At 40.6% G+C, this 23589-nt stretch overlaps 1 protein-coding gene across 14 annotated transcripts in view; it reads left to right on the top strand.

Moving 5' to 3' along the window:
* GRB14 (growth factor receptor bound protein 14) overlaps positions 1–23589 on the top strand; it is a 132454-nt gene that overhangs the window by 64262 nt on the left and 44603 nt on the right. Inside the window, exon 1 of one of the 14 annotated variants that reach the window (XM_039495173.1) lies at positions 5304–5519. The exons of 12 other annotated variants lie outside the window; for them this stretch is intronic. In XM_039495173.1, coding sequence (XP_039351107.1) covers positions 5457–5519 — 63 coding nt within the window. In that variant the 5' untranslated portion in view covers positions 5304–5456. Of the gene's footprint in view, positions 1–5303; positions 5520–23589 lie in introns of those variants that run through there. One more of the 14 variants, XM_039495174.1, reaches the window with a different exon arrangement.

Genomic DNA, 23589 nt, shown 5'->3' on the forward strand with positions numbered 1-23589 from the left:
TTTCTGAAGCTGAGGTCTGCTTATCTCATTCATCAACTTAACTTTGCAGAGCTGGCAGTTGAAAGTTCACCTGTTCATCCCTTTCCTTTAGGAGTCACAGGCCTAACGAAAATTTACCGTGAAGGTTAAACCTCCCTAAGTTTTAATATTTCTTTAGGCAACTTTTTAAATAATATCCTAATTTTAGAGTATAGCGGGAATTAAATCGATTAACATTACTCTTAGAGTTAGTGTTAGTATGTATGATCGGTATATGGCCTATCGAGATATCCCATTTGTACCAGTGGCGCCTCTGGACCGCACCTGAACAGCTATCAGTGAGTGCTGCAGTGACCGCCCCCGCATTCTGACAAATTTCGTGCAGTGGTTTTTGAAACGAAAAGGCATGCCCATTTGAATGCAATAAATCAAGCTCAAAAAGCGAAGCTGCCATGCGGCCGCCAAAATCAATCAAAATCCAAATTCGCTCCCAAAATGATCGCCCCATATCCAAGCCGCAAAAAATCCAAATCTAAAGCAGGCAGCAGCTCAGCAGGCTCGCGACAAAAAAGCTCTCAGCGACAGCCGCCAAATCACAGCATGCAAAATGAGCATGCGAGGAGGAAAGGAAAAAGAAAGTTAACTGGCGCTTGGGAGCTGCATAAAAGCTATCCGCTCAAAGCTGAGCTCCAGCCTCCTGCTTCTATTTCTATTCTGGCCTCCAGGCAGGCACTACTCCCCACACCACCACCACCCAAACACCCCCCCACCTACTATCTCACCACCAACCCCCCCACACCCCTCCCTAGCTCCGCAACATATCCACTCATTTAGCATAGAGTGCAGCATACCTCACATGATGCCTTGATCCCCCCGGCATGACAAGATCGCAATGGCGGCATGGTGCATCCCATTCATCAAATCATCAATCAGATGAATGGCAAAAGATGGACGTCATCCTCAAAATCAATCTCAGCTGATGATGAAATTCGATGCCAGCTGCCTGCCATCAATCAGGTCCTCGTCCTCAATTTTGGTGGATGGTTTTTTTCCTGGTGGATGGATGGCTGGTCCTCATCATAAGCACCCACCCATCAATTGTATCCCCAAGATTCATCCTCAGCCCCCAAGGCCTAGTCTCATGGGACCAAAGCAGTCTCTCTGCCTGGACTACCAGATGCTCTTCTGACTATGGGATGCTAGCTTTCTCTCCTGCTGGACATTGCCTTCCTAGTCTTCTCAGTGTCTCAGCTAGTCTCTCTTCTCTATCACACTTTCACAAGTCAGTAAGTGGGGACAACAATCAAACATTGGGGGAACAACACTGGGGGGTGGAAACAAGGTGGAGGGAAAGGTGACAGGCCTACAGAATGCATAGCATATTATTATCTGAGCACCTGAGAGGGCAGCACAGAGCTCTACTTTAGGCAGCACATACTCTAACATTAGCACGCAGATACCAATTGCACAGGATTGATTTTGGATTTTGAGTCATTCCCACTTTTCTTTTTTTATTGGCTGATTGGCTCTGGGGGCTTTATGACAGCAGCCGGCCAGAGTTTTTGATCGCCACGGTACATGCCTGTGGTGGCTGGACAGTTTTTGGCTGCTGGCTTGCTGGCTTGGGCACTAGCAGCAACACCTGGGCTGGTGGTGCAAATCATACAAAGGACTGGCTGCCATCTATGGAAGGGTTTGATATCAGTTCCAAGTTTGGATGGTGTAACCATCTCTCTGCATGCATGTGTCATGCAAAAGCTGCGCTTGTGTAGCTGCTGAATGCATCTGTCTGAGATACAGTACACATACGTGTACGAGACACAATAAAATCAAAAACAGCTCCATGTGCTGCCATGGCATCTGCCCCATCCAGGGCAGGAAAAAGGCGCGAAATGGCAAATGCTTGTTTTTTCAGAGACGTGGAGAGACTGACACGACATTTACCCAGAACCACCGCGACAATGATTTTTTGCCCATCAGGCACTGGGATCTCAACCCGAAGTTCCAAGGGCGGGGGAGGCTGGGAACTATGGGATAGCTAGGAATAGCTACCCACAGTGCAACGCCAGAAATCGCGACTATAGCCTAGACGACCGGACACGACACCACCGATGTGTTGTGTTGGTGTGGCGCAGACTGATTTATAAATCTCTTTTTAAAAAACGTTTATGCAAAAAAAGAATAGTCCCGTAGTGTAGACGTACCCACAGTAAGAATGGGATTACCTGAATTGCTTTCAGTATGTTCCTAACACTTGCAGCTCTACACTATAAGATAATGACTATAATCAAATCTCATGCTTCAGGACTTCAGATGGTCACTTGTAAGAGTCAGGAAGGGTTTTATTTTTTCTGAATGCACATTTGTCCAGATGTAGTCTGGATTTTTTTGCCTTCCTCTGAAACATCAGAGATTGGCCACAGCTGGAGATGGGGTACCAGAAGGAGTGGGCCAATGCTGTGCAGTGGTCAAGAGAATCTTCTTTCTAGATGAAATAGCTAAAGGTAAATAGTTAATGGCATGGGGGAGGTGGAAATTGGCACTTGCATGCTGCCAGAGACACAGGGAGACTGCCAAACAAGGCCTAGACAAATGCTAGTTTCCTTTTCCTTTCCAGGGAAACCACTGTCAGGCCTATTCCACCATCTTATTGAAATATTTTTTTAACTGAGAATTTCTTTTCTTTTTATTTATTTTTCATGCACACAGCTTGTAATTGAAAATAGCCTAAACTAATTAAATTTCTCTTGAGATAGCTCACATATTCAGGGTCATACTAACTGCCGTATTCGGTATCAGGAAGGAATTTCCCCCCAGGTCAGATTGGCTGGAACCATGGGGGTTTCTCACTCTCCCCTCCAAAATGGAGCATGGTTTGGCTGCTGGGATCATCTGGACATATGTTAACTAATCAATTCTCTGCCACTGCAGGAACCTCAGGCATTAGTGGCACCGTAGTCTCTGCTGTTTTCTGCCTGTGTCATACAGTTTAGTCTCCCAAGGACCAAAATGCTTTGGTGTCACTAAAATATTTTGGATTTAATATAGGTGAAAACTAATGGCCCATGATATACAGGCAGTTTAATGGTCTTTTCTGGCTTTATCTGTATGCCAATTTAAAAGTTGTATTTTCTAAACAGTGCTGATTTGATATGGATATAATTAAAAAACTGGAGCAGAACAAACACAAATAGTCTCTCTGGGGAAAATAATCCTCTGCTTCACCTTGTAGACAAATAGGAAAATATTATTCATTCAACGAAAAGCATTGAAATTCTTGGCAGCCAACAAGGAACTTCAAAATCTGAGGGTAAGATTAAACTGATTTTGGTTATTTTTATTCCCTTTGCAATGAAGTGGTTGATGCAATATATTGGGATTACTATTATTGGGGTGTTTTTTTAAATCTCACTTTTTTTTGTAGAAAATTAAAAAAAAAATCATCATGGGATCTTAAAGTCCCAATGCTGCCAACTTGTGCATGTGTAACTGTATTTCTGAGAGTAAAATGTTTGCAGAATTAGGGCCTAACACCAATGTTTGTGTCTCAAGTTTGACTGCAAGCTTGTTAAAGTCACATTATGTGATAAATGGTGAAAAAAATATATAATCAAACATTTTGACATTTATAGTAGCCAATCTGAGAATGGTGGTAGGAGGAGATGCTCTTTCCAGATGCTATAGAAAGGAGATTAAAATTTGACCTTCAAAAGTAACTATATCCTAGAAATTTCCAACACATAGGTATAATGAATTCTTTACCTAAACCTTGAGATAAGCATAGTATAAAGTAAATTAGTACCATGTCTAATATTTGGGAGATTACATAGTTACCATGATTTTGGTTTTTCTGTAGCCTGACTGTGAAATGAACAAAAGTGAAAACTGAGCATCTTTTACTGAGCTAACAAAAAGATTTTTGCCACATTTTAATTGGTTTTATGACTTATTAAAACTATATGATTAAAGTTAACTAGACAAGGATCAAATTCCAGCCTCCAATCTAGATCCTTTTATGACTTTGCATCAGTTTACAGCAGCTATTCATCCCTGCCCCGCCCCGCCTGTCATAATCAAGGCCAATAGATTTTGAAACTGCAGGAAACTGTTTGCCTGTACTTCTTATGATCTGACAATATTTTGTCATTCTTTAACAGCTGGGGATAACAGCATCAACATACTACAGGTGAAATTGTTATATATATATATATATATATATAAATATTTGATCTGCCTATTGCTCTGTGCCAAAGAGCATTAAGGCTCTGATTCAGGGCCTCATTCTGCAGAGTACTTAAGAATGTGCAGGAGGCCCTGAAGCCAACAAGGCTTACCAAGGTCATCAAGCACATATCTAACTTTAAAATCATGAATGGGCACACTGAATTTATGAGCTCTAATTATGTCCTATCAGTACCAGTGGCATGTTAGATATGATTATATTTTTTGTTATTTATAGATGATGGTATTGTTTCTCTTTAACGCATCAGCATTTAATTCTTTAAAATCACTGACTAATGTGGCTTGTAATCAGTTTTTCCTTCCTCAACACATTCTGAGCATAAATGGCTGCCTTCATCTTCCAATTATTCTCCCTCTTCCCACCCTCCCCCGCATCACAAGGATAAGGTGGTTTTGGCATGGATTATTATAGTATTTGCCAAGTCAGCTCTGAACATTTCAAGGATATGTACAGTACTCAGACATGCACTAAATAATTTACTCAGTGTTTTTTTTTAAAGACCGCAATAGCTGTATATCTTACACATCATTATTTGAAATGTTATGAACTTTTGACATGAACTGTTGTAGATTGTTTACCTTGTTAATGTAGTGTGAGCGACATTTTAGATGCTACGTACTTGATCAAAAGAGGATTGTGTTTAAAACATATTTTAATCTCATAGTTCTAATCATATCTACTGCATAATCTGCTTTAATTTAAGTCATTTTAAGAACAGCATATTTTAAATGTAATCTAAATATGCCTACTTTTTAAAATTTAAAAGTATAATGATGTTCTGTCTATAAATTAAATACTTAAACAAAAAAGGCATAATTCTTTTTCTCTCCAACCAGCAAAGAAGGCATACAATTGCTCTAGTTTTTTGAGGGGGGTGGGGGGTCCGAGGCGGAGGAGGCTCCTGTGTGATTTAAATACTTGTTAATCTGCTTCTTTAAATATCATTAAACAAAAGTATCAGAACATATTTCCAAGGACAAAGGAGGAGTTTGCAAGCCCTGTGATTGGTTGGTTGCTAGTTAGTCCTGTCCCAGAGTCATCCTTAATTGGCTTTGGGTAGGGTTGGATTCACATAAGCAGGGTGACATTTATTGCATTCTTACTTGTTTCTTTGCACTGACTCTAAGGTATTGGGTTCTGAGAACTGAGGCTTCAAGGAAAATTGCAAGGGACTTACTTTATTTCATATATGACCTGAATGGAGGCTGTTAGTCTAATTCTGTGAAGAGCAGACATGAGCTTGTATGCAAGAAGGGTAACTTTGCCAGCGATTACTCCAATAGTTCTTCAAAAAAGGGTAGGGCATTTAAATAAGTGTGTAACATTCACTGTAGTGTGTGTGTGTGTGTGTGGGGGGGGGGGGGAAATAAGTGGTTGCACAGTTTAAACAAAAAATGCTTTAAATACATATAATGTAGCCATATATAAGCAGATATGATTTTTAAAAATCCTATAATATTTTAAGAAAATAGTGAAATGTCTTTATTTCATCTAGTTGATTTAATGCTTATTAGACTACTTGTCACACATACCTTTTTCTATCTTATAATTTTTGTTATAGTACTATACCTTACAGAGAAAATTGTATGTATAGAATATCTTAGTTGGGCCAAAAAAGCTAAATATAATTCCATTTATTAATGTTAAAATAATAACTTTTTATAGGGTTTTTAAGGGCTCGATCCAAATCCCACTGACGTTTGGATCAGCGTCTATGTTCTTATACTCTCTTACTGACTCTTTTGGCTAAGTTTCAGTTTAAAAGTTGAATGTAAGCATTAATGTTTAGTTTTAAAAAAAAAGTTAGAAACTATTTTAAACTTTTTTGTTCCAGTTCTTAGTATAAGGATTTAACTTTAAAAAATGTACTTGATACAAAATCATACAATTTTGATATTACAGCTTGCGAATAATAACCAGAGTTAGAAACTAGCCAGTCAACATCATCTGGCTGTATAGACACTTAAAAACAAGTTGAGTGAGGGAGATGTTCTTCTTTTCTAATACAGTGGTATTAATTTATATTAAATGCAGGAATCTCTATCGGTTTTTAATAAACCCACAGGATTTTAAATAGATTTGCAAAGGTAGGTTTCATTGCCATGTGCTATAGTTTTATTTCCCTGAAATAAATGAAATTCTGGTAAATAGGGTCTTTGGTTACTCAGTTCCTCTTGAGACACTGTCACAGCTATGAAAGATGGAATTTCAGTGAAACATCATTGTAGTCCTAAGAGGGTTTCAAGGCTGTCTCTACAGAAATAAGACATAGTGCATGGTTGTTATGACCTGTTTGGCCCATGGTGTATACACTATTTGATCATACAGCTTTTGTAGCTCTTCTTACTCAGAAAACAGTTTTGGCTCAAATTTTCTATCAAAAAAAGTACATTGGGAGAATGGTAAGATTACCCAGTTCAGCATTCAAAATTTAGGAAATGCCACAATTAAGGTTTTACATATAACTTAATTTTTCTGTCTTATGCAATATGCATTATGATACTGTCCTAATGATTGTGTACTATATCTAGGGTATAATATCCCCCCCGCCATCTTAGATATGCAAATAGCATGTTGTAAATGTCTGTGTCCTTGTCTCCTGGCATTTTGTTTGTCCTAATAGTCCAATATATCTTAACTGACTTGCTAGAGAAGAAAATTTTCTTCTCTGGCTTCTAAAACATTTGAATGTTAAGTTAATCAATACTCTCGTATTATGCATTTTATTTTCAACGATCCTTTCATGTATTTTAGGAAATGAGGCAGTTAGCTTCCAAGATAATTCAGTTGTAAACTTAGGTGGTCTACATGTGCCACAACATTTCATTATTGCTCTATTTTTGTTTATTGGGCATTTGTTTTAATGGACTTTGTGTAGTATAGACAGAGTAATACACAATATTACCCATTACGCTTGTGCTGTCCACACTGACATAGGTAAAGATGTACCTGTAACTTTGGAGTTCCCTGGTTTTTGAATACTTTACTGGCAGCCTTAAAGTTTTTGTCAGAATTTTGGGTGTGCACTAATGAAGGGAAAATTTAATTCCACATTTGGGAGTTTATATTTTGCTGTTTAGTTAGATACCACCAGTGCCCAATCCTCTGAAACTTTATAAAGTATGCCTGAAAGACCCCATTCTTCCACGAACCTTGGAAAGTGTTTAAGTGTTCCTTACGTACTTTACAGATAGACAGTGAATGGGACAAGTGTGCCAGTCAGCCCTTACCCAAGCTCCGCGCAACTTCACTAAGTCTTTCAACATGCGGCTAAGTTAGCTATGCATGCATGCATGCTTAGTTCAGCCTTCCACATTTTATAAGCTCAGTGAGAAAACTGCAAAATGTACTATGTGCACCCAGAATCCGATAGTCAATGGATATCTGATCCAAACAGCTTTTACACTGGAATACTCAAAGGCACATGTCCTTGATTAGGACTAATTCAATGCCAAATCTAAACTTCCTGATACAGGTTGTGCTCTTTGTGTCTGTGTATGTGGCATACCTTCTGTACGAATCTCTTTTCTCCCCGCTCCCCCACCCACCCCCCGAAGGATGACTTGGCCAATTCTGTAGCACCATCTTCCTCAGTGTTTTCCCCAGGAATTGAAATTCGGGGGAATGTTTGAATATATGGGGGACGGGGAGGGGGAAGAGGGTCGATGAGGGTTGAGATTGTGAGGGTGAAGATGGGCTGTATAGTGCCATAGTAAAAATGCTACTCAAGCCTACTATGAAGCACTACATCTACATCCTTCTTGGCTTCCTGTAATTTTGCACAAGTCTTTGGTGTTGTCTTGTATGTCCATTACTTCCAGTCCTTCATGATATGATCATGCAGAAGGCAACTTCTTTCAGAACACAAAATTCTATTCAATGAGGAAAAAGAATGCTCAACTGTAGCTGTTCTGACTGGGAGTAGTAAGAGATGAATTCCTACTTCTTTAATCCCAGGAAACATAGCACAAAGATTGGGTCAAACCACTAGTAGTGATGATGAAGAAGTTGAAGTTAAATCTTCATTTGTTTGTTGTATGATATGCCACTCTGTGTTCAAAATTCTCTTTTCTGTCCTGATCACATAGCAGCCTCACTCCACTCAACTGTAGGTGTTTTATAAGACAGACATCTGTAAAAGCTATGTAGAAGTTGAGTAAAGTCCAGAAATCACTATTGTAGATTTGTAAGAATCAAGTCTGTGTACTTTTTCAGCTGGCTTGACATCCCATAAAGAGTCAATATAAGCACCTTCATTAGTCAACTTCTGGACTGAAGTCTTTGTTTGTTTCTTCCAGTATGTTTTCAGTGGATATCTCTGATCCAAGGGTAGCTTCTATTGCTGGACAAAGATCTATTACTGTTGTAGCAGATGCTGGGATGACCTCGTTTAATGAGCCAGGTGGTTTCAACAGTAGACTTACCAGAGAGAGAATGGCGACCGTCTTCTCTGAACTTAGTAACAAAAGTAGTCCAGCAGCCTCACTACTTAGATCTGTCCCATCTCGGTAGATACTTTCCAAAGCCAGTAATAATGGTTGCAGTAATCTTAAGACAACAGCCAAGAATCACTCATGAGAAAGCCAGCAGGTTTTCCCAGGTTGGACTAATTTGAAATTCAGTCCCAGTGTATCTTCTGTTTGTTTCCAAGATATTCAGTCCTTCTGGACTCTTGCTGAAAAAAGAATATAACACAGCCATTAAATTTATGGCTTTGTTAATGTCTTTTGAAGATTCTGCAGCTCATACTAGAGCTAACTGGAGTGGATGGCCTCTGCAGTGTGTATAGGAGAGTTTAGAATTACACTTTTCTCTGAGCAAAGCTTGCACTCCACTATGTCTTACAGAGAAGTTTGCAGCTCCATCAAATGCACAAGCAGCCATCTCTTTGGGATTCAATTTACAAGCATTTAACTCTAAGATATCACGGATGCAGCTGATGTCTCTTCTATAACCTGAACATCTAGAATGCATCTACTGGCCTACCACAGCTATCAAGATAACATATGCAAGAACTTAATACTTGACACCCGTTCACAGCAGTGCATTCATCAGCCATGTATGCAAATTTTCTGAATTTGGTGAAAGAGTTCTTTACTTTTTCAATTACTGAGTCTTTCACTGTTGCACTGCATGCTTCTAACCAGTCAGATTTCTTTCTTGCAGAAAGATAGTGAGCATTTGCTGGTCTTGTTCGAAACCAGTGTACAACTTCAGGATTAACAAATGACAATGCATTTAACGTTGGCCTCCAGTTTTTAGTGTGTGGTATCTCTTGCTTAAATAGAAAGTATCATGCAACAGCCACGTTGGTTCACATAAACTGAGTTGTCTCCAACATTATTAACAGCCTTATTAAGTACTTCTAAAATTGGCTTTGATAGTGACCGGCTTATAAGGCTTTCTGCATGTTGAGGTAGTCCATAGGCATTTCATGTAGGTTGTCAGTATTGGCTTGGCTGATCAGTCTGGCAAACCAAGTTCCTCCACTTTTACTTTATAAATCGATGATATGCCCACATCTTGAATACTGTATTCCAAAGATATATTAGAATTGGAAAAGGTACAGAGAAGGGCAACAAAAATGATTAGGGATGTGGAACAGATTCCATATGAGGAGAAATTAAAGACTGGGACTTTTCAGCTTGGAAAAGAGATGACTAAGAGTGGATATGATAGAGGCTTATAAAATTTTGACTGGATGTGGAGAAAATGAATAGGGAAATGTTATTTACCCCATCATTTAGCACAAGAACCAGGGGTCACCCAATGAAATTTAATAGGCAGGAAGTTTAAAACTAACAAAATGAAGTATTTCTTCACACAATGCACTGTGGAACTTTTTGATAGGAATGTTGTGAAGGCCAAAATTATAACAAGGTTCAAAAAAGAACTGGATAAGTTCCTGGAGGATAGGTCCATCAATGGCTGTTAGCTAGCATGGGCAGGGATTCAACACCATGCTCTGAGTGTCCCTAACCTCTGTTTGCCAGAAGCTGGGAGTGGACGATGGGATGGATCACTCCATGATTCCCTGTTCTGTTCATTCCCTCTAAAGCAACTGGCATTGGCCACTGTTGGAAGACAGGATACTGGGGTAGATGGACCCATTGGTCTGACTCATTATGGCCATTCTTACATAAAATTAATTATAATAATAAAAAAGTTTAGTACAGAATCTCCCGAAGATAATGACCTCTTGAGATAGCGATGATGTGAGATACCTTGACAAATAATGCATTTTAAAAATCTTGGCCTATTAGGAAACACATATTTATGTACATTTCCCTGTCACAAATCTAGCATTCTGGAGTGAAGTCACTAAAACATAGTCCAACAAATAAATGCTGTGGCCGCTGTTGTTCATTGTGCCACTGTTCACTCCACTGGGGGAGGGATAGCTCAATGGTTTGAGCATTGGCCTGCTAAACCCAGGGTTGTGAGTTCAATCCTTGAGGGGGCCACTTAGGGATCTGGGGCAAAAATTGGTCCTGCTAGTGAAGGCAGGGGGCTGGACTCAATGACCTTTCAAGGTCCCTTCCAGTTCTAGGAGATTGGTATATCTCCAATTATTACCTTTGCTCTGTCCCCAATGGCCCTTCACTGTCCCCTTCTGCTGCCACCTGCCATTGTGACCTCTGCGAGTTGGTCTCTCAAGGTTCCACCCAGCTCTCAGTGGGGGAACCTCGCTGCTAGTGCAGGCGGGGCTGTCTCCTCCACAGAAACACTGTCCTGCAGCAGGTCTAAGCACTTAGACCTGATTATCTCTGATTTCAGCTCTAGTGGTCACTTAACAAACCAAAAGGCTCTCTATGGAGCCTAATCGGCTTTATCTCTAAACAGGAGAGAGGAGCAGGTCAAATAGTGCTTGTGACATTTAGGTAGAGCCCACACCACAAAGCAAAACACCTGTGCCCAACCCTCCCTCCCTCTTCACTAGTATATGCCATCCAAACCTCATGCGTAGAGAGTGCAGTTCAGTTGAGGGTGACCATTGCTTAATTTGTAATGAGAGGAGTGCTGGGGCTCAAGCAAGTTTGTTACTTTCATAACTGATGTGACAAGCCCAGAGGTCCCAGGGCTATGAACCAGGGGCGGCTCCAGGCCCCAGCATGCCAAGCGCGTGCTTGGGGCGGCATGCCACGGGAGGCGCTCTGCCGGTCGCCGGGAGGGCGGCAGGCGGCTCTGGTGGACCTCCCACAGGCGTGCCTGCGGAGGGTCCGCTGGTCCCGCGGCTTCGGTGGAGCATCCGCAGGCATGCCTGCAGGAGGTCCACCGGAGCCGCGGGACCGGCGACCAGCAGAGCGCCCCCCGCGGCGTGCCGCCGTGCTTGGGGCGGCGAAATGGCTAGAGCCGCCCCTGCTATGAACTGCCAAGCCTAGGGGTGCCGGGGCTCAGCCCTGGCAAGCCCTAGCACAAATTAATCACTGAGGGAGACACCCTCATTTAGGCAGGCTACGTACAGTTCCGCTGCCCTATACTCATACAATAAGTATAACATTTCATGACCCCCAAATTCAATACTAAAGTGATTTGTAGCCCAACACCAGCTAAAATTGATCAGTTGGACAGCACAACTCTGGCTGCTAGATACCTAGGCAGAGTAGGTGTGTTCATGTAAATACAGTCTGGTCCTGAAGCCTTTCCACCCACCCTTGGCTCATCACTAGCTGTCCGGGGAGAGCTCATTCAGACCTTGCTTACAAATCATAATTTGAAATCATTATGTCAAGGTTTCCTCCCCACTCTGAACTTTAGAGTACAAATGTGGGGACCTGCATGTACCCTTCTAAGCTTAATTCCTAGCTTAGATCTGATAGCGCTGCCACCAACCAAAAATATAGTGTTTTGGTACACTTTCCATTCCCCCCAAACCTTCCCTGGGGAACCCAAGACCCAAACCCCTTGGGTCTTAACACAAGGGGAAATAAACCATTCCCCCACCTTTCCCCTCCCTTGGTTACCCTGAGAGGCTACACTGATCTCAACTCCTTGGATCAAAAAAACAAAGAGGAATTCACTATCCCTCCTCCTTCCCCCCCCCCCCCAATCCCTGGTGAGTCCAGACCCAATTTCCTGGATCTTAAAACAAAGAAAAATCAATCAGGTTCTTAAAAAGAAAGCTTTTAATTAAAGAAAAAGAAAAGGTAAAAATTATCTCTGTAAAATCAGGGTGGAAAATGTATTACAGGGCACTTAAATTTATATAGCCAGAAAAAACCCATTCTAGCCTCAGGTTCAAAGTCACAGCAAACAGAGGTAAAAATCCTTCCAGCAAAAGAAACATTTACAGGTTGAGAAAACAAACCTAAGACTAACACGCCTTCCTGGCTGGGTACTTACAAATTTAAAACATGAGACTGATTCAGAAAGATTTGGAGAGCCTGGATTGACATCTGGTCCCTCTCCGTCCGGAGAACGAACAACCCCCAAACAAAGAACACAAAACAAAGACTTCCCTCCACCAAGATTTGAAAGTATCTTGTCCCCTTATTGGTCCTCTGGTCAGGTGTCAGCCAGGTTTACTGAGCTTCTTAACCCTTTACAGGTAAAAGAGACATTAACCCTTAACTATCTGGTTATGACAATTAGGTAGGCCAATATAGCTGAAAAAAAATGTTCTGACATTGTCATAAATAACAGCTGTATGAGGAAGCTAGTCTTTGTTTATACTTTTCAAACCCATTATGCTTTCTCAGGTACAAATATTTTCTCATGTACTGTATATACATCATCTTTAGGCTTTTCTTATGTTACATACTGTTTGAAATAGTAGATTTTTCCTTAGAAGAATGAATGCACATTTTAAAAGCAGTCTCCTCACTGTTTTCTTTTTTCCAAAAATGTGCTTTTAAAATGTCACAAATATACAATTTTTGTCCTATTTTTTGAGTAATAGGTTTATATACAATGTTAAAAATGGAAAAAAAGTAGTATGAAATGTTATGTTGGTATTCAATGGTTATTAGGAATATATTGTCAGACAATTTTAGAAATAGCAGCTCTACTTCTTTTCAAATGAAAACTGAGCATTAGTTCACAAAGTATTCTCAATTGATGGTCATCTATTCAATAAGAATTTGACCTAATATGTATCCAATATAGTAGTGCAAAACTGAAGGTTTTCCAATTATAAAAAATATTGCAATGGCATTTTTTTCATGAGAAGAAAAATTAGTTGCGTTACTTAGCTGATCTTTGGCTATTCTGCTAGTTCCTGATGGATGCACTAGTCACCTTCATTTTCTTTTTGAAAAGCTGAAAGGAATATATACTCCAAATATGTATCTGTTGTACCCTAATATAGACAAATGCTATTCATACCATTGCCACTCAACTACATCTCATAAGAATAAAATGCAGTACAAGCTTTATTACCTCTAGAATGTACTTCCATGATTCATGCAATTCCTTTTCTACAGACCATACATGGAGACTGCTTGCTACAGATGTTATTCTAAAAGGGTCTGACTTTTTCTCCAAAAGGGAAACCCTAAAAGTCAGCCGGAAAGGTGATTTATTGAATATGCATGAAAATATGCATATCTCTAAGCATTGTTCAAATCAGATCTGTACATTTTGGCCCCAAGATCATTCTAATAGTCAGAATTAATATTGTTTTCTCTCTCTCTCTAGTCTTGGTAACTTTTTACTCTTCTATAAACTTTTTAATGAATCTGACTAAAAGTATCAACCTGCATTAAAAGCATTTATTTATATTTGTCTGAGAACTAGTTAGTCATTAAAAATAAATGCTGATGCATCCACAAGATTGGTTGTGGTAGTAGGTAAACATAGACACTATCATGTAGATGGAATGAGGACTAAGGCATGATAAAAGCATTCTGTGACATTTCATGCTAACTAGGATCTACTTTCATAAGGTTTCATAAGTCATTCTGTGTATAAAATCCAAGTGCATATATAGCATGACACGTAACTGTGTCATGCCCATTGTTTTAAAAAATATTACGTAAGATAACTTATAAATGACAAATTGTAGTGTTTTAAGAACTGAGGGTCTGATTAGATTAGTTAAAGTCAAGATGGGTGTAAAGAACCAATTTGAAAGTTTCCCCACACACAACTAGTGTATCTAACTTCTGGCCTGCAACCACCATTATACTTGGGCCTTTTCTCAGCAAAAATTGCTACTTAAGCTAACTCTTATTCAGAGTTAGTGATGAGAACATATATCTGTTAGGCTGAAAGCCATTTTTCCATTTGCATTCTGGTCCCCAGAGGTGAAAGGCTAGTGCGTTAATTTGGGAACTTTACATAAAAGCACTCAAATTGACATACCAATGGTGTCTGTACATGGATACATCTGGAGGCAGTAGTTTCTTCTTGGAATATTTTTTCTTCCTATCCATAAGGACGATTGGAAAAATGGAGTTAATTAAAGATGCATAAACACCTGAGCACCTTTTTTTATTTCAGTATGAAACTACTTTGTCTAAAGGCCTGACTGAACAGGGAAGTCTTGTTCTGCTTCTTGAAGCTCACAAAATCCAGGCTCTGGTATATTGCCAGAAGGAATGAGTTTGTTGTGGACACTAACTATATTCAGATCTGCCTTCTGCTGGGCCTGGGGAGTTCAACCCAGAAATCTACAGCAAGAATAGCTCACAAACTGTGACCAGTAAGACTGGAGGCAGGAAACGAGGTAATTCCAACCAGGATGAAATGGAGATTAGTGTGATTTTGTCCTAATCTAATATTGTCTTCTAGTTCTTTGTTGTTAAAAGTATGAAGTATTACAGCAGCCCAAATAACACATCCATGCTGGTTACAGAGCTACTGTAATGACTGATTATTGAAGTGCTCGGCTTACTGCTCTGGTTATTGAAGTACTGCTAAACCTACTCCACATGTAGAGGGGGTTTTATGTGAGTGTGAAGTTTTCCCATAACTTTTCCATAAATGCTAAGTCTTTCCATAACTTCCCATAGGTGTCTATCGGGAGCTGGCTTGCGTGGAGAAGAATCAGAATAAAAACTGTTCAATAGCACTATTGGATGGTTGATAAAGTACCTTCCTAGCACTTTCTATGGGATAATACAGCTAATGCTACTAGGAATTTTGACACCATATGAGAATTGCGGCTGAAATAGAGATGAGGATAAATATTGTTGGTGTTTTTTATTTTTGGCCCAGGTGATTATTACTGACCACTGTGCTGCATGCAGAAAAGTGCAAGCACTTTAAGGGTACATCTACACCACAACTGGGAGCATACATCCCAGCTCAGAAAGACAGATAAGTGATAGCAAGCCAGTGGTAGTGCAGGTGGTAGCTCAGGCTAGCTGCCTGAGGATATACCCTGGGGGGGGTGGGTCTGGGAAATGTATCAAGTGGCTAGCCTGAGCTGCTTGCTTGTGCTATCACTGGCTATATTGTGACTGATTGATTTATTGAGCACTGGCTCAAGCAGAGCTAGTGTGTGATTGTCTTCCTGAGCTGGGAAGTATGCTCCCAGCTGTAGTGTAGACATACCCTAAATGAAGGATGAAAACCACTATTAATATAGTTTATTATGGAGTCGTTTAAGGGCCAACCAAGAATGGGACCTATTGTGCTAGGCCCTGTACAAACACAGAGTAGTAGACTGTCCCTGCCTCAAAGAGCTTATCTAAATACATAAGACAGACATAGGGTGGGGGGAAAGGGGTATAATGCACAAACCACCTACATAGCTGAACATCTGCAATTTGAATGTTTATGATCTTATTAGCCTAATGCTATGGAAGGCAGCTAATGGTGGGGAGCAGCCATGTCTGTTGTCCTGGTCTGCTCTGTAATAAAACTGGGGGAAATAAAACTGTTTGCTTGTGTTCCTCTACCCAGAGGGGGACTAAGATGAAAATGGGGTCAGGTGGCATAGTCTAATAGGTAAGGCACTTCTCTGGCCATCAGGAGACCTGGGTTCTGTTCTTGGTTCGACCACTAACTTTATGTGTAACCTTTGGTAAATCACTTCACCGCTCTGTGCCTCAGTTTCCCCTTCCATTCTTTGTGTGTCTGACTAACTTAGACTGCCAGCTTTTCAGGGCAGGACCTGTCTTCTACTGTATGTATGTATGTATGTATAGCATTTAGCACAATGGGGCCCCAGTCTCAGTTGAGGCCTCTGTCTGCTGCTATCATACAAATAATAAGGCATGGGGAGAAATGTGGTTAAAAAAACTGGGAGTTTGGACATGTATTCCAAGTGCATTTATTTTAATATTGAGCATTTAGATTGTTGTGAACACACTGCTACACTTGTGTCCCCTGTAAATCCTGGCTGTTTTGCCTGACATAGCTATTTGAAGAGAAGATGCAGCTGAAAGGCTGATCTTAGCTGAAAGACACCTGTGACTGAATTTTAAATTAGTGTGATTTTTAGGCTTATTAATTTCTCCAGGTCTGCAGATATTTAACTGTATACATGTTTCTGAAATGTAAATGAACTTTTTCCATTTTCCATTGCATATTCAAGTGTCCAGCGAGTGATAAGTTTAGGCTAATCTGAGCATACCCTGAAGAAAAGGCTTGAAAAGGGAATGAGCAGAAGTATGGAAGGGCTTGAAGACATAGACAAGAAACTTCAATTTGATAGGGGGAGGAGACAGGGGGAATGGAAGAGTTCAAAGATAGTGGTGATATGGTCAGAACAATGCTTGAGGCAGATTATCGTAATGGCTATGGGTTTTTGGTGTGTGTGTGTGTTGACTGGAAATGGGAGAGGAGCATGGTATATCAGTTGGACCAGAGAGAAGGTGGTAGAAATAATCATAAGAGGAGATCACGAAGGCCTAAATGGGATTTTAAGCTGTAATGGACAGATCCTAGACATGACCACTAGGACAAGCATTGGATTTTCAGATGGCTTTGATGTGAAGGGTGGGGAGAGGATCAAAATAGTCAAAGTTGACCTTCAGGTTATGAGCCTGAGTGACAGAGAACAGGAGGAGTGAAGAGCTGTTTGGGAAGGAAGATAAAGGTTTATTTTGGTGGTGATTAAATTTTAAGTTGATTGAGAGACAACCCTAAAGGAGATGACAGAGACCAGAGATGATTCACATTGAATGGAGGGAGACAAGTTTGTGGCCTTGCCTTCTCTATGTATTGAAATGGCTACCCTTTTGAGCAGGGGAGAGAAATAGTTGACAACTACTTTAACATGCACATACAGATTATTTAAAAATTATTTCAGCAAATAGCCGTTTTTGTTTACAAATATGCAATAAGGTATTTTTTTTAATTGTTAGCCATTTCAAAGGAATAATCTTAAAATAAAACCTAGCAAGAAAGACCAGCATTTTGGTTTTTCCACAGTCTTTGTAAAAATCCCGTTCCGGCCTTTTGCTTTTTCTAACATGTGCATTCTAAATATTTTTATCATATGACAAAATACTGTGTATTAAATTCAGTTGCTGTATGCTAATCACTCAATGACATTCTGGGCTCTAAACTTGCTGTGGCTTTTTCAGATCATTTTTAGTTACAGAATTCACAATGATCTAATGTGAATTGTATGGCAAAATGTAGCACAGCTCATCTGAAGTGTGTGTGTGTGTGTGTGTGTGTGAGAGAGAGAGAAGTCATAAATATGTGGGTTTTTTCCAAGTCTTTAAATCTCAGTGGTGTAATGCATTCTTTCAGTACTTCTTCACTGGGGTGATTTGACAAGCTTTAGTGGCACAATTAATGTTGCACTCCACCCCCCCCTTCAGTTCTTTTGATATGTTTTTCAGTTTCTTCTTGACTTCTTTGAACATCTAACATTCTTCATATAGTAACCAAGGAAATTGGCAATGTTTAGTGCTCTTCTCTGCTCATAATCCTTTCCTTTTGGCAGACATCCCTTGGAAGAAAACAGATTTCTCATCAATTGGGGAAAGTGCTTGGCCATTTCCTAGCCATACTACTTGAGCCTCCTATGAAAAAATTAGGCTTCCAGTAAGTCAGAACTTAACCTTCAGACTCTGTTATCTAGCCTTGAAGTGTATCAAGAGGCTTTGCTCAATAGTTATTTCTGCTAGGAGTAAATCTCTTACTTAGTAGACATGATTCTGCATAGCCGTATATAAAGGAATAAATGTAGCATACATACAGCACAAAAGGAATTGCTTAGGCTTTTTATGCTAAAACTGAAGTATTTCCCATACCCATAACTAAAACTTTATGTGCAGCTTTGAGATTATAAATATCCAGTTACTTATTGAGGTATTTGAGCTTTTTATAAAATCTACACACACTAACTTGCCTGGAAGAATTCAACACAATGTACTGAATCATTCATCAGATTTAGACTGGTCTTCCCTCTTTCCATCCCCAATTATTCTCCTTCTTCAGTATTGACACTGTGTCTCTCTTGCTTTTTCCTACTTATAAGCCTCCAGACCTTCTTTGTCTCCCTCTCTTCAGACAAGCATGCTCTGGTCTCCCCCACGTGCCTGTCCAAATATTAACCCATTTCCCTTATTTCTTTCACCTCTAAGCACATTCTGTGCTTTCTACAACCGTTGCCTTCCAGCTCCATTCTGAATTCCCTCTGATCTGGCATCCGCCTTCTCCTCTTCACTGAAACTGCTCTCGCCAAGTCTCTAAAGATCTCAGGGCCTCTACTCTATCCTTGCCTTCTTCGACCTTTGTGCTATTCTTGACATTATTGATCATACTGTCCTTGAAATCTTGCCTTTCTTTGGCTTTCATGTTTGTCCCTCCTACCTACTGACAGATCTGCTGACCGGACAACCAATGTCTGGTTACTGTGGGTGGAGAAGGCAGAGAGGTGCCAGGTCATCGCCTGCATCAGCCCTACTCAGCTGGGGCCACCTCCTACCTGTGTCTAGTGGCAGCAGCTCCCAGCCCTAGCTCAGCCGGCGAGTCCCTTTTGACCCAGGCGGGGGAGTGGGAGGGGAAAAGCAGAGAGTGATAGGAGAGGGGGGGAAGAGGGTGGGAGGAGGACTCTGGGGAAGAGGGGAGCATGGGTGGGTCCTTGGGGGAGATGTGGGTGGGGTAGGAGAGGTTCTGGCACTCCTGCTGGAGTGTCCATTTTAAAAAAATTATTATGAAGTTGCCAACCCTAGTGAGTCATCCTCCCGTTTCCTGTGAGATCAGCTATGTCTGACTGATGTAATTATAACAACATAATTCCAGTGTAGACAGAGCTATGTTGATAGTGCTTAGGGCTTCCATTAACATAGCAACTTTATTTAAGTTGGTGGTGGTCCTACACCACAGAAAAACCACTTCTGATGGGTGTAAGCTGCATCTGCACTACAGGCCTATGCCTGCATAGCTATGCCAGAAGAGTCTACATAGTACAGACTTAAACATATTATGGTCAAAACTGAACCTCTTCTATTCTTCTAGACTGGCTCTTCCCACCCCTCCCCATTTTGTCAGCTTTAACAACTCTAATATCCTTTTGTCATTTAAGCCTGTAACTTGGATGTCTTCTTTGAGTTCTTCTTTTACCTTGCTGTGCACAGCCATGCTGTGTCCAAAACTTCCTGCTTCCTCTGTAAAATCCCTGAAATCCAATCTTTTTGTTTCCATGTTAGTAAAACTCTTATTCCAGCCCTCATCTCAAGTGTTGACAATGTTAACCACCTCCTATCTGGCTTTCCTGACACCAACCTTGCCCCGCTCCTCCATTCTATACTAAATTATCTTTTTTGTCTGTTCATCTGCACTTTCCTCTTTCTTCACTACATAACATTCAAACTTCTTATCCTTGCTTTCAAGGCCTTCCACAACTCAGCCATTTGATATGTATCCACGTTTGTCACTTATTTCATCATCTCCATCCCCCAACCTTGAATATCCTATTTGTCTACTGCCACAGACATTGTCACACTTGTTGTCCTTTAGGCATGGAATTCCTTCTGTAACCATAAGACAGTATCTTTATTCCCTACCTCCCATTTTTTTGTTACGTTCACTTGTCTTGTTTCAAGTTAGATAGACGTTGCCCCAGAGATATTTCAATCTTCCTGTTTGAGCTAGATACTTTAGAAAAAAACAAAGGGTCCTTTAGGCTTGACCACAGTACAAATAATAATCCATGGGAGATGTGGCATATATTTGTGCCAGGTCAAGGGAAAAAATTGCCTGGACAATGTAGGCTACTATTAGAGAATAATGCTATAACAACTTTTAAATTTAAAGCTGAAATTTAAAGACTTCTCAGCTTTGTTCCCCCATCTATGTTCTTTCTCTAATGAGCTCCAGGAGGATAAACTGATATTAATATTGGCATTTTTACCTTGAAGCCTGTATGTTATAGTTCAGCCTAGATTTCCTGTAAAAAAAATTGCTGCCCAGAAAGAACATAATCTGCTCCTCTTATTGAATAGCAGGAGCTGCTGCAGGGTGAGTGCAGGGCAGTCTTGCTCTCCAACAGCCCCCTCCCTGAGCCTCCTACCTCCTTGGGGCAGGAAAGGTGGGAGTCCCCTAATTCCCCTAGTGCATAGGTCTCCCAAATTCTTTAATCCAGCCCCAAATGTGTCAGTAATGGATTTACTTTATGTAAGAACACCAAATTCTATTGCTCTCTGACAAGCAAAGAATATGTTGGACAGTTAAATACAAAGCACCATTTAAATATTGGTGACACTTGACACAAACAAGAACAAGGAATTCAAATGTATGACTGATGACCACCTGCCCTTAACTTCACTGACCACAGCAAACAAAAATGAGAAGTATGTGGTGTTAGCTTGATTTTGGAACTCCTTTCTTTCCCTCATTTTCATAGGTGACTTTTTTTTATTTTTTGTAAGTGTACCTGTATGTGGGTGTATATTCCTAGTTTAGGAGGAGAACTGTGAGTGCAGTGCAAGCCCCCCCGCCCCTCCATCTTCCCCTGCCTCCCATAGCCTGGGACTCAGGAGACAGTCCCTGCTCTGGCACAGACTTGCTGTATGACTTTGCGCAAGTCACTTAGTGTCTTGATGCCTCAGTTTCCCCCATCTGCAACATGGCAATAATAATTCCCTAGCACGAGTGTGATGAGCACAAATTCACATGTGCTTGTGATGTACTCAGATACTAGGGTAAAGGAGGCCATATTGGTGCTATGGTAATACAAATAATTGATACCACCTAATTAGCTTAGAATAGGGAGAGAGAAATCTGTTATGCTCACATTTTCCTTCTTTTTTTACATGACTGCATAAGGTAGTTTCTGAGAGTTGTGATAGTCTTTTCTCTCTATATACCTGCTCTTTGTGGGTAAATGCTAGAGAATGAAAAATTAAAAAAAAAAAAAAATCTTGGTAAGGTCCTTAAACTCTCTAGACTGGCATTCCACCACACCCAGGAAACCTACTTGGTGATGGAGACGCTACATGATGGGTAGATAGCCTATCAGCCAACAGGCAGGATTCTAACACTAGCTTTTTAAAAATATCCACGTGTTCTTAACTGTGTTGCAAAATTTTCCCATTTCTAGTGGAATTCTCTGTGATAGTGATGGGAATATTGTTGGGAGTTGTAAAATGTTTCAGAATGCCTCCATTGTAGTGCAGTATACTACAACTCTCATTGCCCTACTCTGCCATCCTTAATAAGCAAACCTTTCAGACTAGAAGAGGAGACAGTTGGGAGCTAGAGATCACATGCTCCAGGCAAACAGCCTGTTAGTTAACTCTAAGATAGTGGGTTATTGATGACCATGCATAATACCTGGTTCTGACATACAATAATTATCTATTTAATACATGACTGAAACTGTAAAATAAGTACAAAATGTGCAAAGTTCTATTCATAGGGCAAAAAAATAATTGTGGTAGTGATGACCTAAAGTTAAGCACCTAAATCTATATAAATGTGAACTAGTTTTCAGAGGTGTTGCTCATCTATGGATGTCAATGGGTGTTCAGAGATGCTCAGTGTCTTCTGAAAATCAGGTCATTTTGATTTAAGTGCCTAGGTTTTGGCACTCAAGCTCAGTAGTTTTGTCTGTTAGCTCTAGTTCGCTCTTTACTTGTATGGTAGTTTATACATCTTATTGCATTTTCTGGACCACACATTAAATTAATTAGATTTTAAACTCTTTAGGACCGAGAGTGTGTCTTTCTGTATGTTTGTATAGTCTCTGCATACTGAGGCCCTCCTACTGTATTGTAATACAAATAATGCAGTCTGAAGAGAATACCAAGAGGAATTAGTTTTCAAACTTGATTCTGTAGGATTTGCAAGACTCCTCCAACAAATCCATGAAGTTCACAATTGCAGCCCTTGGTCTGGTAGGAGACTTCTCAGCATGACAGATTGGGAGAAGCAGGGGACAAAAAAATCCCCTGCTCTGGTTACCTTTATGCTTCCTTCCTCTCTGCTGCTCCCTCTTCATTTCAAGCAGTTACTGCTCTCCTATGTTAAGGATATTTCAAAATAATTCACACAGTATTAATTTCCACCTTAAATAGAAGTCAACTGTGATTTGACAATCTGAATAAGATGACTAAGGAAACAAATATAATCAGGGCCGACGAGGGGTGGGGGAGCCAGTACAAATTACCGGGACCTGGCAGGTCTGTAAGGGGGCCCAGCTTCCCCGGCTTCGTCGGCCCTGTTTAGCCGGTCCGCCCTTGCTGGGGGGCCCAAAAATTTTTCTTCACCAGGGCCCAAACCCGCTCTTGGTGGCCCTGAATATAATCCAAATTAAATTTATACTGTGACACTTCTGGGTTTATCTTTTGGCACAAATGCTTTCATGGGTCTATTTCAATGTTCAAAATGTAGTGATAATAAATAAATGATGACAACTAAATTGATCAATCCCACCCTTCAAGCAATATTATCACTTAATAATGCCTGTTGCACTAGAGGTGGTGCCTTCCCTTTATGCACAAACACTTATCTGAGCTGAAGTAGAAACTCTTCCATTTTAAGACCCTATGTCTGTCTATGCTGAAATGAAAAACCTGTGACACCAAGTCTCAGAGCCTAGGTCAATTAACTCAGGCTTGCAGGGCTTGGGCTGCGTGGCTAAAATGTACAGTGTAGACGTTTGGGCTCAGGCTGGAGCCTGGGTTATGAGAACTCTACCCTCACGGAGTTTCAGGGCCTGGGCTTCAGCCCAAATGTTTACACTGCGATTATTAGCCACACAGCCTGAGGCCCTCAAGCCTGAGTCAACTGACCTGGGCTAGCCGCAGCCATGCTGTGAATCTTCTATTGCATGTAGACATACAAGTACCAGGGTCTGGGGCCCACTTTTAAAATGTCCTACTGTACTGACTTATAGCTTTACACCTGCCAGGTGCTTAAAATAAGTAAAGGAAGCAGCCTTTGTCTTCCTTATCTTTCTGTTTCCGGTCACTGTCTTGGTAGGTGTCAGGAGACAGGAAATGGATAGAGAATGAAGATGG

Source organism: Mauremys reevesii, linkage group 11, assembly GCF_016161935.1.
Source record: "Mauremys reevesii isolate NIE-2019 linkage group 11, ASM1616193v1, whole genome shotgun sequence".
Lineage (NCBI taxonomy): Eukaryota > Metazoa > Chordata > Testudines > Geoemydidae > Mauremys > Mauremys reevesii.